At 45.9% G+C, this 16,245-nt stretch overlaps 1 protein-coding gene across 1 annotated transcript in view; it reads left to right on the top strand.

Moving 5' to 3' along the window:
* Positions 1-16,245, top strand: part of LOC118394018 (adhesion G-protein coupled receptor V1) — a 285,170-nt gene that overhangs the window by 98,828 nt on the left and 170,097 nt on the right. The window contains 3 exon segments of the mRNA XM_052461147.1: positions 7,265-7,440; positions 7,576-7,703; positions 7,844-8,025. Coding sequence (XP_052317107.1) covers positions 7,265-7,440; positions 7,576-7,703; positions 7,844-8,025 — 486 coding nt within the window.

The raw sequence follows: 16,245 nt of genomic DNA, 5'->3' as shown, positions 1-16,245 counted from the left end.
TGACATGTTGGTTGATGATCTCTGACGTGTTGGTTGATGATCTCTGACGTGTTGGTTGATGATCTCTGACATGTTGGTTGATGTTCTCTGACGTGTTGGTTGATGATGTCTGACGTGTTGGTTGATGATCTCTGACGTGTTGGTTGATGATCTCTGACGTGTTGGTTGATGATCTCTGACGTGTTGGTTGATGTTCTCTGATGTTGGTTGATGTTCTCTGACGTGTTGGTTGATGTTCTCTGACGTGTTGGTTGATGTTCTCTGACGTGTTGGTTGATGTTCTCTGAGTGTTGGTGATGATCTCTGACGTGTTGGTTGATGATCTCTGTTGGTTGATGATCTCTGACGTGTTGGTTGATGTTCTCTGACGTGTTGGTTGATGTTCTCTGACGTGTTGGTTGATGTTCTCTGACGTGTTGGTTGATGATCTCTGACGTGTTGGTTGATGATGTCTGACGTGTTGGTTGATGATCTCTGACGTGTTGGTTGATGATGTCTGATGATGATCTCTGACGTGTTGGTTGATGATCTCTGACGTGTTGGTTGATGATCTCTGACGTGTTGGTTGATGATCTCTGACGTGTTAGTTGATGATGTCTGTCGTGTTGGTTGATGTTCTCTGACGTTTTGGTTGATGATCTCTGACGTGTTAGTTGATGATGTCTGTCGTGTTGGTTGATGATCTCTGATGTGTTAGTTGATGATGTCTGTCGTGTTGGTTGATGATCTCTGACGTGTTGGTTGATGATCTCTGACGTGTTAGTTGATGATCTCTGACGTGTTGGTTGATGATCTCTGACGTGTTGGTTGATGATGTCTGACATGTTGGTTGATGATCTCTGACGTGTTAGTTGATGATGTCTGTCGTGTTGGTTGATGATCTCTGACGTGTTGGTTGATGTTCTCTGACGTGTTGGTTGATGTTCTCTGATGTGTTGGTTGATGTTCTCTGACGTGTTGGTTGATGATGTCTGACGTGTTGGTTGATGATCTCTGACGTGTTGGTTGATGATCTCTGACGTGTTAGTAGATGATCTCTGACGTGTTGGTTGATGTTCTCTGACGTGTTGGTTGATGTTCTCTGACGTGTTGGTTGATGTTCTCTGACGTGTTGGTTGATGATGTCTGACATGTTGGTTGATGATCTCTGACGTGTTGGTTGATGATGTCTGACATGTTGGTTGATGATCTCTGACGTGTTGGTTGATGATCTCTGACGTGTTGGTTGATGATCTCTGACATGTTGGTTGATGTTCTCTGACGTGTTGGTTGATGATGTCTGACGTGTTGGTTGATGATCTCTGACGTGTTGGTTGATGATCTCTGACGTGTTGGTTGATGTTCTCTGACGTGTTGGTTGATGTTCTCTGACGTGTTGGTTGATGTTCTCTGACGTGTTGGTTGATGTTCTCTGACGTGTTGGTTGATGTTCTCTGACGTGTTGGTTGATGTTCTCTGACGTGTTGGTTGATGTTCTCTGATGTGTTGGTTGATGATCTCTGACGTGTTGGTTGATGTTCTCTGACGTGTTGGTTGATGATCTCTGACGTGTTGGTTGATGATGTCTGTCGTGTTGGTTGATGTTCTCTGACGTGTTGGTTGATGTTCTCTGACGTGTTGGTTGATGTTCTCTGGCGTGTTGGTTGATGATGTCTGACGTGTTGGTTGATGATGTCTGACGTGTTGGTTGATGTTCTCTGACGTGTTGGTTGATGATGTCTGACGTGTTGGTTGATGATGTCTGACGTGTTGGTTGATGTTCTCTGACGTGTTGGTTGATGATCTCTGACGTGTTCGTTGATGTTCTCTGACGTGTTGTTTGATGTTCTCTGACGTGTTGTTTGATGTTCTCTGATGTGTTGGTTGATGATCTCTGACGTGTTGGTTGATGATCTCTGACATGTTGGTTGATGTTCTCTGACGTGTTGGTTGATGTTCTCTGATGTGTTGGTTGATGTTCTCTGACGTGTTGGTTGATGTTCTCTGACGTGTTGGTTGATGTTCTCTGACGTGTTAGTTGATGTTCTCTGACGTGTTGGTTGATGTTCTCTGACGTGTTGGTTGATGATCTCTGACGTGTTGGTTGATGATCTCTGACGTGTTAGTTGATGTTCTCTGACGTGTTAGTTGAAGTTCTCTGACGTGTTAGTTGATGTTCTCTGACGTGTTGGTTGATGTTCTCTGACGTGTTGGTTGATGTTCTCTGACGTGTTGGTTGATGATCTCTGACGTGTTAGTTGATGATCTCTGACGTGTTGGTTGATGTTCTCTGACGTTGTTGGTTGATGTTCTCTGACGTGTTGGTTGATGTTCTCTGATGTGTTGGTTGATGATGTCTGACATGTTGGTTGATGATCTCTGACGTGTTGGTTGATGATCTCTGACGTGTTGGTTGATGATGTCTGACATGTTGGTTGATGATCTCTGACGTGTTGGTTGATGATCTCTGACGTGTTGGTTGATGATCTCTGACGTGTTGGTTGATGATCTCTGACGTGTTGGTTGATGTTCTCTGACGTGTTGGTTGATGTTCTCTGACGTGTTGGTTGATGTTCTCTGACGTGTTGGTTGATGATCTCTGACGTGTTAGTTGATGATGTCTGACGTGTTGGTTGATCTTCTCTGACGTGTTGGTTGATGTTCTCTGGCGTGTTGGTTGATGATGTCTGACGTGTTGGTTGATGATGTCTGACGTGTTGGTTGATGTTCTCTGACGTGTTGGTTGATGTTCTCTGATGTGTTGGTTGATGTTCTCTGACGTGTTGGTTGATGTTCTCTGACGTGTTGGTTGATGTTCTCTGACGTGTTAGTTGATGTTCTCTGACGTGTTGGTTGATGATCTCTGACGTGTTAGTTGAAGTTCTCTGACGTGTTGGTTGATGTTCTCTGACGTGTTGGTTGATGTTCTCTGACGTGTTGGTTGATGTTCTCTGACGTGTTGGTTGATGTTCTCTGACGTGTTAGTTGATGTTCTCTGACGTGTTGGTTGATGATCTCTGACGTGTTAGTTGAAGTTCTCTGACATGTTGGTTGATGTTCTCTGATGTGTTGGTTGATGTTCTCTGACGTGTTAGTTGAAGTTCTCTGACATGTTGGTTGATGTTCTCTGATGTGTTGGTTGATGTTCTCTGACGTGTTGGTTGTTGTTCTCTGACGTGTTGGTTGATGTTCTCTGACGTGTTAGTTGATGTTCTCTGACGTGTTGGTTGATGATCTCTGACGTGTTGGTTGATGATCTCTGACGTGTTAGTTGATGTTCTCTGACGTGTTAGTTGAAGTTCTCTGACCTGTTAGTTGATGTTCTCTGACGTGTTGGTTGATGTTCTCTGACGTGTTGGTTGATGTTCTCTGACGTGTTGGTTGATGATCTCTGACGTGTTAGTTGATGATCTCTGACGTGTTGGTTGATGTTCTCTGACGTTGTTGGTTGATGTTCTCTGACGTGTTGGTTGATGTTCTCTGATGTGTTGGTTGATGATGTCTGACATGTTGGTTGATGATCTCTGACGTGTTGGTTGATGATCTCTGACGTGTTGGTTGATGATGTCTGACATGTTGGTTGATGATCTCTGACGTGTTGGTTGATGATCTCTGACGTGTTGGTTGATGATCTCTGACGTGTTGGTTGATGATCTCTGACGTGTTGGTTGATGTTCTCTGACGTGTTGGTTGATGTTCTCTGACGTGTTGGTTGATGTTCTCTGACGTGTTGGTTGATGATCTCTGACGTGTTAGTTGATGATGTCTGACGTGTTGGTTGATCTTCTCTGACGTGTTGGTTGATGTTCTCTGGCGTGTTGGTTGATGATGTCTGACGTGTTGGTTGATGATGTCTGACGTGTTGGTTGATGTTCTCTGACGTGTTGGTTGATGTTCTCTGATGTGTTGGTTGATGATCTCTGACGTGTTAGTTGATGATCTCTGACATGTTGGTTGATGTTCTCTGACGTGTTGGTTGATGTTCTCTGATGTGTTGGTTGATGTTCTCTGACGTGTTGGTTGATGTTCTCTGACGTGTTGGTTGATGTTCTCTGAAGTGTTAGTTGATGTTCTCTGACGTGTTGGTTGATGTTCTCTGACGTGTTGGTTGATGTTCTCTGACGTGTTGGTTGATGTTCTCTGACATGTTAGTTGATGATCTCTGACATGTTGGTTGATGATCTCTGACGTGTTGGTTGATGATCTCTGACGTGTTGGTTGATGATCTCTGACGTGTTGGTTGATGATCTCTGACGTGTTGGTTGATGTTCTCTGACGTGTTGGTTGATGTTCTCTGACGTGTTGGTTGATGTTCTCTGACGTGTTGGTTGATGATCTCTGACGTGTTAGTTGATGATGTCTGACGTGTTGGTTGATCTTCTCTGACGTGTTGGTTGATGTTCTCTGGCGTGTTGGTTGATGATGTCTGACGTGTTGGTTGATGATGTCTGACGTGTTGGTTGATGTTCTCTGACGTGTTGGTTGATGTTCTCTGATGTGTTGGTTGATGTTCTCTGACGTGTTGGTTGATGTTCTCTGACGTGTTGGTTGATGTTCTCTGACGTGTTAGTTGATGTTCTCTGACGTGTTGGTTGATGATCTCTGACGTGTTAGTTGATGTTCTCTGACGTGTTGGTTGATGTTCTCTGACGTGTTGGTTGATGTTCTCTGACGTGTTGGTTGATGTTCTCTGACGTGTTGGTTGATGTTCTCTGACGTGTTAGTTGATGTTCTCTGACGTGTTGGTTGATGATCTCTGACGTGTTAGTTGAAGTTCTCTGACATGTTGGTTGATGTTCTCTGATGTGTTGGTTGATGTTCTCTGACGTGTTAGTTGAAGTTCTCTGACATGTTGGTTGATGTTCTCTGATGTGTTGGTTGATGTTCTCTGACGTGTTGGTTGTTGTTCTCTGACGTGTTGGTTGATGTTCTCTGACGTGTTAGTTGATGTTCTCTGACGTGTTGGTTGATGATCTCTGACGTGTTGGTTGATGATCTCTGACGTGTTAGTTGATGTTCTCTGACGTGTTAGTTGAAGTTCTCTGACGTGTTAGTTGATGTTCTCTGACGTGTTGGTTGATGTTCTCTGACGTGTTGGTTGATGTTCTCTGACGTGTTGGTTGATGATCTCTGACGTGTTAGTTGATGATCTCTGACGTGTTGGTTGATGTTCTCTGACGTTGTTGGTTGATGTTCTCTGACGTGTTGGTTGATGTTCTCTGATGTGTTGGTTGATGATGTCTGACATGTTGGTTGATGATCTCTGACGTGTTGGTTGATGATCTCTGACGTGTTGGTTGATGATGTCTGACATGTTGGTTGATGATCTCTGACGTGTTGGTTGATGATCTCTGACGTGTTGGTTGATGATCTCTGACGTGTTGGTTGATGATCTCTGACGTGTTGGTTGATGTTCTCTGACGTGTTGGTTGATGTTCTCTGACGTGTTGGTTGATGTTCTCTGACGTGTTGGTTGATGATCTCTGACGTGTTAGTTGATGATGTCTGACGTGTTGGTTGATCTTCTCTGACGTGTTGGTTGATGTTCTCTGGCGTGTTGGTTGATGATGTCTGACGTGTTGGTTGATGATGTCTGACGTGTTGGTTGATGTTCTCTGACGTGTTGGTTGATGTTCTCTGATGTGTTGGTTGATGATCTCTGACGTGTTAGTTGATGATCTCTGACATGTTGGTTGATGTTCTCTGACGTGTTGGTTGATGTTCTCTGATGTGTTGGTTGATGTTCTCTGACGTGTTGGTTGATGTTCTCTGACGTGTTGGTTGATGTTCTCTGAAGTGTTAGTTGATGTTCTCTGACGTGTTGGTTGATGTTCTCTGACGTGTTGGTTGATGTTCTCTGACGTGTTGGTTGATGTTCTCTGACATGTTAGTTGATGATCTCTGGCGTGTTGGTTGATGATCTCTGACGTGTTGGTTGATGATCTCTGACGTGTTGGTTGATGTTCTCTGACGTGTTAGTTGATGTTCTCTGACGTGTTGGTTGATGTTCTCTGACTTGTTAGTTGATGTTCTCTGACGTGTTGGTTGATGATCTCTGACGTGTTGGTTGATGATCTCTGACGTGTTAGTTGATGTTCTCTGACGTGTTAGTTGATGTTCTCTGACGTGTTAGTTGATGTTCTCTGACGTGTTGGTTGATGTTCTCTGACGTGTTGGTTGATGTTCTCTGACGTGTTAGTTGATGTTCTCTGACGTGTTGGTTGATGTTCTCTGACGTGTTGGTTGATGTTCTCTGACGTGTTGGTTGATGTTCTCTGACGTGTTGGTTGATGATGTCTGACGTGTTGGTTGATGATCTCTGTCGTGTTGGTTGATGATGTCTGACGTGTTGGTTGATGATCTCTGGCGTGTTGGTTGATGATCTCTGACGTGTTGGTTGATGTTCTCTGACGTGTTAGTTGATGTTCTCTGACGTGTTGGTTGATGTTCTCTGACGTGTTAGTTGATGTTCTCTGACGTGTTAGTTGATGTTCTCTGACGTGTTGGTTGATGTTCTCTGACGTGTTGGTTGATGTTCTCTGACGTGTTGGTTGATGTTCTCTGACGTGTTGGTTGATGTTCTCTGACGTGTTGGTTGATGATGTCTGACATGTTGGTTGATGATCTCTGACGTGTTGGTTGATGATGTCTGACATGTTGGTTGATGATCTCTGACGTGTTGGTTGATGATCTCTGACGTGTTGGTTGATGATCTCTGACGTGTTGGTTGATGATCTCTGACGTGTTGGTTGATGTTCTCTGACGTGTTGGTTGATGTTCTCTGACGTGTTGGTTGATGTTCTCTGACGTGTTGGTTGATGATCTCTGACGTGTTGGTTGATGATCTCTGACGTGTTGGTTGATGATCTCTGACGTGTTGGTTGATGATCTCTGACGTGTTGGTTGATGTTCTCTGACGTGTTGGTTGATGTTCTCTGACGTGTTGGTTGATGTTCTCTGACGTGTTGGTTGATGTTCTCTGACGTGTTGGTTGATGATGTCTGACATGTTGGTTGATGTTCTCTGACGTGTTGTTTGATGATCTCTGACGTGTTGGTTGATGATCTCTGACGTGTTAGTTGATGATCTCTGATGTGTTGGTTGATGATCTCTGACGTGTTGGTTGATGATGTCTGACATGTTGGTTGATGATCTCTGATGTGTTGGTTGATGTTCTCTGACGTGTTGGTTGATGATCTCTGACGTGTTGGTTGATGATCTCTGACGTGTTGGTTGATGATCTCTGATGTGTTGGTTGATGATCTCTGATGTGTTGATGTTGTAGACTTTGGAGATCTGGGCAGTTCTGGACGCTGAGCCTGAGGTGAACGAGACATTCACAGTGACCCTGTCCAGTCCAACTGGAGGGGCGCGGCTTGGTGACATATTCTACACAGTCATCACTGTGCTGCAAAACTCCGCCCCTCTGGGCCTCTTCCGCATCGCCTCCTCCCTCAACAGGTGAGCGAACACTGGATCACACTCACACACGCACATGCACACACATGCATTCACACATACAAACATGCACGCACACACTCAAACGCTCACACAGACACGCTCACACACGTCACACATGTACATCTATCTCTGCAGGACTGATAGCTCTGTGGTGGGGAAGGAGGGCGGTAGGACCGTGTTCTTGACTGTGTCCCGCATTAAAGGTCTGGAGGCAGCGGTCAGTGTGGAGTGGGAGACTCAGTCGGACACAGCTGTTGCCGTGGGTAAGATGGGCTAGGTACTTCATTTCTGCACTCAGTTAATGTCATATGCCCTCAGTAGAAAATATAGTGGTAATTTCAGTTCCAGGTCTGTATTCATATGTTCACCATGATATACAGTGATTATACTAGTCAATTTTCAGAGGGGACTCTTCCAGTGATGGCAGTGTATCAGATCTTCCCAGAGACCCCCACCTCAGGCTGGTGTTCCCTGGCTGGTGGAGCCTCTCCTCTGGCCATGAGGCTAGACAGGCCCTCAACTGCAGGCTCCACCCAGACCCACGCCACTCTTTACAGGTGGCAGGGGGTGTTGGTGCCTATACAGGTAATCTAGTGATGTATCTAAACAGTATCCTATAGCCCAATTCTATATCGACCCCTAGACCCTACACCCTAAGCAGGTGGAGATCGGAGAGGATGTGAAAGCGATAAGTAATATGGTAATTGGCTAAGCAATATGCTGCATATTTACCTCTTTTAGGCTAAGCAAAAATATCCATCTTGACCCCTGATAGGCTAAGCAATTATCTCCGTATTGACCTCTGATAGAACTTATTGCATAGCTTATCTTGGCCTCTTATAGGCTTAGCTATAAGCTCTATCTTGGCCTCTGCTAGGCTAAACTACATAGGTACGATAGTTGAACTATATACAGTGCTTTCAGAAAGTATTCATATCCCTTGACTTTTTTTCTCACGCATCTATACACAATACTCCATGACAAAGTGAAAACATATTTCTGGAAATGTTTGCAAAATGATTGAAAATGAAATACAGAAATATATAATTTACATAAGTATTCACACCCTGAGTCAAAACATGTTAGTGTCACGCCCTGTAATGAGATATCTCTGTTTTCTTTATATTTTGGTTAGGTCAGGGTGTGACTAGGGTGGGTACGCTAGTTTTTGTATTGTCTAGAGTTTTTTGTATGTCTAGGGTTTTTGTAGGTCTAGGTGATTTGTATGTCTATGGTGGCCTGATATGGTTCCCAATCAGAGGGAGCTGTTTATCGTTGTCTCTGATTGGGGATCATATTTAGGTAGCCATTTCCCTTTGGTGTTTGTGGGATCTTGACTATGTGTAGTTGCCTGTCAGCACTCGTTTGTATAGCTTCACGGATCATTTTGTTATTTTGTTCAATGTTCATTATTTAAATCAATAAGAATGTAGGTATACCACTCTGCGCCTTGGTCCGATCCTTATAACGAACGTGACAGAAGATCCCACCAAAAATGGACCAAGCAGCATGTTCAGGAGGAATGGAGCTGGGAGGAGATCCTGGACGGAGCAGGACCCTGGATGCAGGCTGGGGAGCATCGCCGTTCTAAGGAGGAGATAGAGGCAGTGAAAGCGGAACGGCGATATTAGGAGGAGTTGTACCAACAAGACAAGCACGAGAGGCAGCCCCATAAAAAATCTTTGGGGGGCACACGGGGAGATTGGCTGAGTCAGGTTGGAGACCTGAGCCAACTCCTCGTGCTTACCGTGGGGAGCGTGTGACAGATCAGACACCGTGTTACGCAGTGATGCGCTCCTGGTCTCCAGTACACCTCCTTGGACCAGGATATCCTGCGCCAGCTCTGCGTACTGTGTCTCCGGTGCGTCTGCACAGCTCAGTGCATCCTGTGCCAGCGCCCCGCACTTGCCGGGCTCAGGTGAGCATCCAGCCAGGACGCATTGTGCCAGCTCTACGCTCCAGATCTCCAGTGCGCCTCCACAGTCCAGCACGTCCTGTGCCTCCTCCCCGCCCTTGTCCTGAGGTGCGTGTCTTCAGCCCGGTGCCACCTGTACCGGTCCCACGCACCAGGCCTCCAGTGCGCCTCCACAGTCCAGTACATCTTGTGCCTGCTCCCCGCACTCGACCTGAGATGTGTGTCTTCAGCCCGGTCCCACCAGCTTCCGGCGACAGTTCCCAGTCCATTTAGTTATTTTCTTCAGTGTTTCATTCTTGAAATAAATAAGAATGTACACATACCACGCTGCACCTTGGTCCGATCCTTATAACGAACGTGACAGTTAGAATAACCTTTGGCAGGATTATAGCTGTGAGTCTTTCTGGGTAAGTCTATAAGAGCTTTGCACACCTGGATTATATAATACGTACACATTTATGTTGTTATATTCTTCAAGCTCTGTCAAGTTGGTTGTTGATCATTGCTAGACAGCCATGTTCAAGTCTTGCCATGGATTTTCAAGACGATTTAAGTCAAAACTGTAACTACCCACTCAGGAACATTCAATGTTGTCTTGGGAAGCAACTACAGCGTAGATTTGGCCTCATGTTTTAGGTTAATGTCCTGCTGAAAGGTGAATTTGTCTCCCATTGTCTGTTGAAAGGCAGACTGAAACAGGTTTTCCTCTAGGCTACAATTCTATATGCCATCGGAGACCATACAGCTGTAGTTTTGGCTACACAGCTGGAAATGGTTCAACTCTGACACTATCGATCACTACAGAATAAGATAAAATCTTAGAAGTATAATTACTAGTCTGCAGCTAGAAATGACGTAAATCTAGAATGAGAATACAGACAACAGCCGAAGCATCTATTCTATGAGAAGTATCCATTCTAACCACCTACAACCACAAAAGACATTGTGACTTCTGGGAAAGTTAACCAGAGACTCTGATGAACTCTACAGGATGATCGAGGATTCCAACAGAGAAGACAACGAAATACGGGCGAAAATATATAAATTGTCATTTTTCTCGAATGAGCGGCCATTCATGTGCAAAGGATTAGCATTTCAATTAATATAATTATAGACTGTGTGTAGTGAATACATTTAGTCTTTCCCACTCTTTCTCAGTTCCCACCCCTTTCCATTTGTCTACCAGCCCGTCATATCGGCTTAGCCCACTAGGGACTTTTCTATCATTGTTAGTAACCAATATCTACTGTTTGTTTGTTATGTATTTCTCTGATTATTTATTTATTTAGTAAATAAATAATGAAGCCAATTTGTATATTGGTTATTCATGATGGAAACTAGGGTTCATGCAGATAACCAAGAATTTTACGATTTTTGGAATGAGACTAATGAGGTAACAATTAATAATTAATTAATAGAAGACTAATTGATAAGATGTGAAAATATCTGAAGAGTCGATTCGGGAACTAGAGATTAAAATATTTTCCTGTGGTGCCCCAACTTCCTAGTTAATTAAAGTTTGCACTATTAGTTTAATCACATAATAGTAATACACATAGAGAATTTATTTGATAAAATAACAGTCTTCACAATTAATGATAGTCACAGACACGACACAGTGATGTGTTGGATTTGCCCCAAACATAACGCTTTGTATTGAGGACATAAAGTTAATTAGTTTGCCAATTTTTTTGCAGTATTACTTTAGTACCTTATTGCAAACATGATGCATGTTTTGGAGAATTTGTATTCTGTACAGGCTTCCTTCTTTTCAATTTGTCATTTAGATAGTATTGTGGAGTAACTACAATGTTGTTGACCCTCAGTTTTGTCCTATCACAGCAATTAAACTCTGTAACTTTTTAAAGTTATCATTGGCCTCATGGTGAAATTCCAGAGCGGTTTGCTTCTCTCCAGCTACTAAGTTAGGAAGGATGCCAATATCACTGTAGTTCCTGAGTGTATTGAGACACCATCCAAAGTGTAATTAATAACTTTACGATGCTCAAATGGTTATTCAATATCTGCTTTTTGTTTACCAATAAGTTCCCTGGTCTTTGTGGGGCATAGGAAAACCTCCCTGGTCTTTGTGTGGCATAGGAAAACCTCCCTGGTCTTTGTGGGGCATAGGAAAACCTCCCTGGTCTTTGTGTGGCATAGGAAAACCTCCCTGGTCTTTGTGAGGCATAGGAAAACCTCCCTGGTCTTTGTGTGGCATAGGAAAACCTCCCTGGTCTTTGTGGGGCATAGGAAAACCTCCCTGGTCTTTGTGTGGCATAGGAAAACCTCCCTGGTCTTTGTGAGGCATAGGAAAACCTCCCTGGTCTTTGTGTGGCATAGGAAAACCTCCCTGGTCTTTGTGGGGCATAGGAAAACCTCCCTGGTCTTTGTGAGGCATAGGAAAACCTCCCTGGTCTTTGTGAGGCATAGGAAAACCTCCCTGGTCTTTGTGAGGCATAGGAAAACCTCCCTGGTCTTTGTGGGGCATAGGAAAACCTCCCTGGTCTTTGTGAGGCATAGGAAAACCTCCCTGGTCTTTGTGTGGCATAGGAAAACCTCCCTGGTCTTTGTGGGGCATAGGAAAACCTCCCTGGTCTTTGTGAGGCATAGGAAAACCTCCCTGGTCTTTGTGTGGCATAGGAAAACCTCCCTGGTCTTTGTGTGGCATAGGAAAACCTCCCTGGTCTTTGTGTGGCATAGGAAAACCTCCCTGGTCTTTGTGTGGCATAGGAAAACCTCCCTGGTCTTTGTGGGGCATAGGAAAACCTCCCTGGTCTTTGTGTGGCATAGGAAAACCTCCCTGGTCTTTGTGTGGCATAGGAAAACCTCCCTGGTCTTTGTGTGGCATAGGAAAACCTCCCTGGTCTTTGTGAGGCATAGGAAAACCTCCCTGGTCTTTGTGTGGCATAGGAAAACCTCCCTGGTCTTTGTGGGGCATAGGAAAACCTCCCTGGTCTTTGTGTGGCATAGGAAAACCTCCCTGGTCTTTGTGGGGCATAGGAAAACCTCCCTGGTCTTTGTGTGGCATAGGAAAACCTCCCTGGTCTTTGTGGGGCATAGGAAAACCTCCCTGGTCTTTGTGTGGCATAGGAAAACCTCCCTGGTCTTTGTGGGGCATAGGAAAACCTCCCTGGTCTTTGTGGGGCATAGGAAAACCTCCCTGGTCTTTGTGAGGCATAGGAAAACCTCCCTGGTCTTTGTGTGGCATAGGAAAACCTCCCTGGTCTTTGTGGGGCATAGGAAAACCTCCCTGGTCTTTGTGGGGCATAGGAAAACCTCCCTGGTCTTTGTGTGGCATAGGAAAACCTCCCTGGTCTTTGTGGGGCATAGGAAAACCTCCCTGGTCTTTGTGAGGCATAGGAAAACCTCCCTGGTCTTTGTGTGGCATAGGAAAACCTCCCTGGTCTTTGTGTGGCATAGGAAAACCTCCCTGGTCTTTGTGAGGCATAGGAAAACCTCCCTGGTCTTTGTGAGGCATAGGAAAACCTCCTGGTCTTTGTGTGGCATAGGAAAACCTCCCTGGTCTTTGTGTGGCATAGGAAAACCTCCTGGTCTTTGTGAGGCATAGGAAAACCTCCCTGGTCTTTGTGTGGCATAGGAAAACCTCCCTGGTCTTTGTGGGGCATAGGAAAACCTCCCTGGTCTTTGTGTGGCATAGGAAAACCTCCCTGGTCTTTGTGGGGCATAGGAAAACCTCCCTGGTCTTTGTGGGGCATAGGAAAACCTCCTGGTCTTTGTGAGGCATAGGAAAACCTCCCTGGTCTTTGTGTGGCATAGGAAAACCTCCCTGGTCTTTGTGGGGCATAGGAAAACCTCCCTGGTCTTTGTGGGGCATAGGAAAACCTCCCTGGTCTTTGTGTGGCATAGGAAAACCTCCCTGGTCTTTGTGGGGCATAGGAAAACCTCCCTGGTCTTTGTGAGGCATAGGAAAACCTCCCTGGTCTTTGTGTGGCATAGGAAAACCTCCCTGGTCTTTGTGTGGCATAGGAAAACCTCCCTGGTCTTTGTGAGGCATAGGAAAACCTCCCTGGTCTTTGTGAGGCATAGGAAAACCTCCCTGGTCTTTGTGTGGCATAGGAAAACCTCCCTGGTCTTTGTGGGGCATAGGAAAACCTCCCTGGTCTTTGTGAGGCATAGGAAAACCTCCCTGGTCTTTGTGTGGCATAGGAAAACCTCCCTGGTCTTTGTGTGGCATAGGAAAACCTCCCTGGTCTTTGTGAGGCATAGGAAAACCTCCCTGGTCTTTGTGAGGCATAGGAAAACCTCCCTGGTCTTTGTGTGGCATAGGAAAACCTCCCTGGTCTTTGTGAGGCATAGGAAAACCTCCCTGGTCTTTGTGTGGCATAGGAAAACCTCCCTGGTCTTTGTGAGGCATAGGAAAACCTCCCTGGTCTTTGTGTGGCATAGGAAAACCTCCCTGGTCTTTGTGGGGCATAGGAAAACCTCCCTGGTCTTTGTGAGGCATAGGAAAACCTCCCTGGTCTTTGTGAGGCATAGGAAAACCTCCCTGGTCTTTGTGAGGCATAGGAAAACCTCCCTGGACTTTGTGAGGCATAGGAAAACCTCCCTGGTCTTTGTGTGGCATAGGAAAACCTCCCTGGTCTTTGTGGGGCATAGGAAAACCTCCCTGGTCTTTGTGAGGCATAGGAAAACCTCCCTGGTCTTTGTGAGGCATAGGAAAACCTCCCTGGTCTTTGTGAGGCATAGGAAAACCTCCTGGTCTTTGTGAGGCATAGGAAAACCTCCTGGTCTTTGTGAGGCATAGGAAAACCTCCTGGTCTTTGTGAGGCATAGGAAAACCTCCCTGGTCTTTGTGTGGCATAGGAAAACCTCCCTGGTCTTTGTGTGGCATAGGAAAACCTCCCTGGTCTTTGTGGGGCATAGGAAAACCTCCTGGTCATTGTGTGGCATAGGAAAACCTCCCTGGTCTTTGTGTGGCATAGGAAAACCTCCCTGGTCTTTGTGTGGCATAGGAAAACCTCCTGGTCTTTGTGGGGCATAGGAAAACCTCCCTGGTCTTTGTGTGGCATAGGAAAACCTCCCTGGTCTTTGTGAGGCATAGGAAAACCTCCCTGGTCTTTGTGTGGCATAGGAAAACCTCCCTGGTCTTTGTGAGGCATAGGAAAACCTCCCTGGTCTTTGTGTGGCATAGGAAAACCTCCCTGGTCTTTGTGGGGCATAGGAAAACCTCCCTGGTCTTTGTGTGGCATAGGAAAACCTCCCTGGTCTTTGTGAGGCATAGGAAAACCTCCCTGGTCTTTGTGTGGCATAGGAAAACCTCCCTGGTCTTTGTGAGGCATAGGAAAACCTCCCTGGTCTTTGTGAGGCATAGGAAAACCTCCCTGGTCTTTGTGAGGCATAGGAAAACCTCCCTGGTCTTTGTGTGGCATAGGAAAACCTCCCTGGTCTTTGTGTGGCATAGGAAAACCTCCCTGGTCTTTGTGGGGCATAGGAAAACCTCCCTGGTCTTTGTGAGGCATAGGAAAACCTCCCTGGTCTTTGTGTGGCATAGGAAAACCTCCCTGGTCTTTGTGTGGCATAGGAAAACCTCCCTGGTCTTTGTGTGGCATAGGAAAACCTCCCTGGTCTTTGTGTGGCATAGGAAAACCTCCCTGGTCTTTGTGGGGCATAGGAAAACCTCCCTGGTCTTTGTGTGGCATAGGAAAACCTCCCTGGTCTTTGTGTGGCATAGGAAAACCTCCCTGGTCTTTGTGTGGCATAGGAAAGCCTCCCTGGTCTTTGTGAGGCATAGGAAAACCTCCCTGGTCTTTGTGTGGCATAGGAAAACCTCCCTGGTCTTTGTGTGGCATAGGAAAACCTCCCTGGTCTTTGTGAGGCATAGGAAAACCTCCCTGGTCTTTGTGTGGCATAGGAAAACCTCCCTGGTCTTTGTGGGGCATAGGAAAACCTCCCTGGTCTTTGTGAGGCATAGGAAAACCTCCCTGGTCTTTGTGAGGCATAGGAAAACCTCCCTGGTCTTTGTGAGGCATAGGAAAACCTCCCTGGTCTTTGTGAGGCATAGGAAAACCTCCCTGGTCTTTGTGTGGCATAGGAAAACCTCCCTGGTCTTTGTGTGGCATAGGAAAACCTCCCTGGTCTTTGTGGGGCATAGGAAAACCTCCCTGGTCATTGTGTGGCATAGGAAAACCTCCCTGGTCTTTGTGTGGCATAGGAAAACCTCCCTGGTCTTTGTGTGGCATAGGAAAACCTCCCTGGTCTTTGTGTGGCATAGCAAAACCTCCCTGGTCTTTGTGAGGCATAGGAAAACCTCCCTGGTCTTTGTGTGGCATAGGAAAACCTCCCTGGTCTTTGTGAGGCATAGGAAAACCTCCCTGGTCTTTGTGTGGCATAGGAAAACCTCCCTGGTCTTTGTGGGGCATAGGAAAACCTCCCTGGTCTTTGTGTGGCATAGGAAAACCTCCCTGGTCTTTGTGAGGCATAGGAAAACCTCCCTGGTCTTTGTGTGGCATAGGAAAACCTCCCTGGTCTTTGTGAGGCATAGGAAAACCTCCCTGGTCTTTGTGAGGCATAGGAAAACCTCCCTGGTCTTTGTGAGGCATAGGAAAACCTCCCTGGTCTTTGTGTGGCATAGGAAAACCTCCCTGGTCTTTGTGTGGCATAGGAAAACCTCCCTGGTCTTTGTGGGGCATAGGAAAACCTCCCTGGTCATTGTGTGGCATAGGAAAACCTCCCTGGTCTTTGTGTGGCATAGGAAAACCTCCCTGGTCTTTGTGTGGCATAGGAAAACCTCCCTGGTCTTTGTGGGGCATAGGAAAACCTCACTGGTCTTTGTGTGGCATAGGAAAACCTCCCTGGTCTTTGTGTGGCATAGGAAAACCTCCCTGGTCTTTGTGGGGCATAGGAAAACCTCCCTGGTCTTTGTGGGGCAT

This window comes from Oncorhynchus keta, chromosome 14, assembly GCF_023373465.1.
Source record: "Oncorhynchus keta strain PuntledgeMale-10-30-2019 chromosome 14, Oket_V2, whole genome shotgun sequence".
In the NCBI taxonomy this organism is placed as follows: Eukaryota; Metazoa; Chordata; class Actinopteri; order Salmoniformes; family Salmonidae; genus Oncorhynchus; species Oncorhynchus keta.
The sequence above is the reverse complement of the archived record's forward strand: the minus strand, read 5'-3'. Positions and strand labels throughout refer to the sequence as shown.